Source organism: Stegastes partitus, unplaced genomic scaffold, assembly GCF_000690725.1.
Source record: "Stegastes partitus isolate 25-593 unplaced genomic scaffold, Stegastes_partitus-1.0.2 Scaffold115, whole genome shotgun sequence".
NCBI lineage: Eukaryota > Metazoa > Chordata > Actinopteri > Pomacentridae > Stegastes > Stegastes partitus.
This window is the reverse complement of record NW_007577846.1, coordinates 206328-206973: the sequence shown is the minus strand read 5'-3', so window position 1 is coordinate 206973 and position 646 is coordinate 206328. Positions and strand designations below refer to the sequence as shown.

The 646-nt window shown below is 46.4% G+C and overlaps 1 protein-coding gene across 2 annotated transcripts in view; it reads left to right on the top strand.

Annotated features, from left to right (window-relative positions):
• The window catches only part of dub (duboraya), a 12041-nt gene extending 11395 nt beyond the window's left edge, over positions 1-646 (top strand). For both annotated transcript variants that reach the window (XM_008278080.1, XM_008278079.1), the window contains exon 7: positions 156-646. In XM_008278080.1, the coding sequence (XP_008276302.1) occupies positions 156-179 (24 nt within the window). In that variant the 3' untranslated portion in view covers positions 180-646. The remainder of the gene's footprint in view (positions 1-155) is intronic.

Below are 646 nucleotides of genomic sequence, written 5' to 3'. Positions count from 1 at the left end.
TACCTGTAATGCAAAACAGCCACACAGAGACACCAAATGAAAACCAGTGATCAAATACAAGTAGTTGAGTAAAAACCACCACACGTTGGTCTGAAGTGAAGATGTCGGGTCCGTCAGCTAAATGTGCTGATATCTGAGTAATGTTTCGTCCACAGGAGGGGACGAGTTCAGCGCGGTGAGGATCGCGTGATTGGACAGCGGCAGCCATGATGAGCCCCTGGAGGGCAGGGAGGGAGACCCTGTGGCGGCGAGGCCCGACGGAAAAGGCCTCCGGACGCCGAGACAACGAAGGTTCAGCTGCAGCGCGTCACCGAGACGACGACGCAGCGACCGATAACCAATGTGAAGGTCCAGCTTCAACTCAGCTCCACGTCAAAGCTTCTAACCGTCCACTCAAAGCCTGCAGCGCACTGCAACTTCTACTTTTTTTTAACGACATAATGTGATGTTTTTGTTGTTGTTGACATGTTTTCTTGCTGTTTGGTGCCTTTTAAAATTGCGACAGATGATTTCTGATGTTCATTTAAAACCACAGAATGTAAAGTGTCAACAGATGCTTCTCTTGAAATAATATTCACAGCTCTGAGAGAGGAAATCTGAAGCCTTATTCCAAAGTTTGTTTGTATTAAAAACAATAAAAAATGTT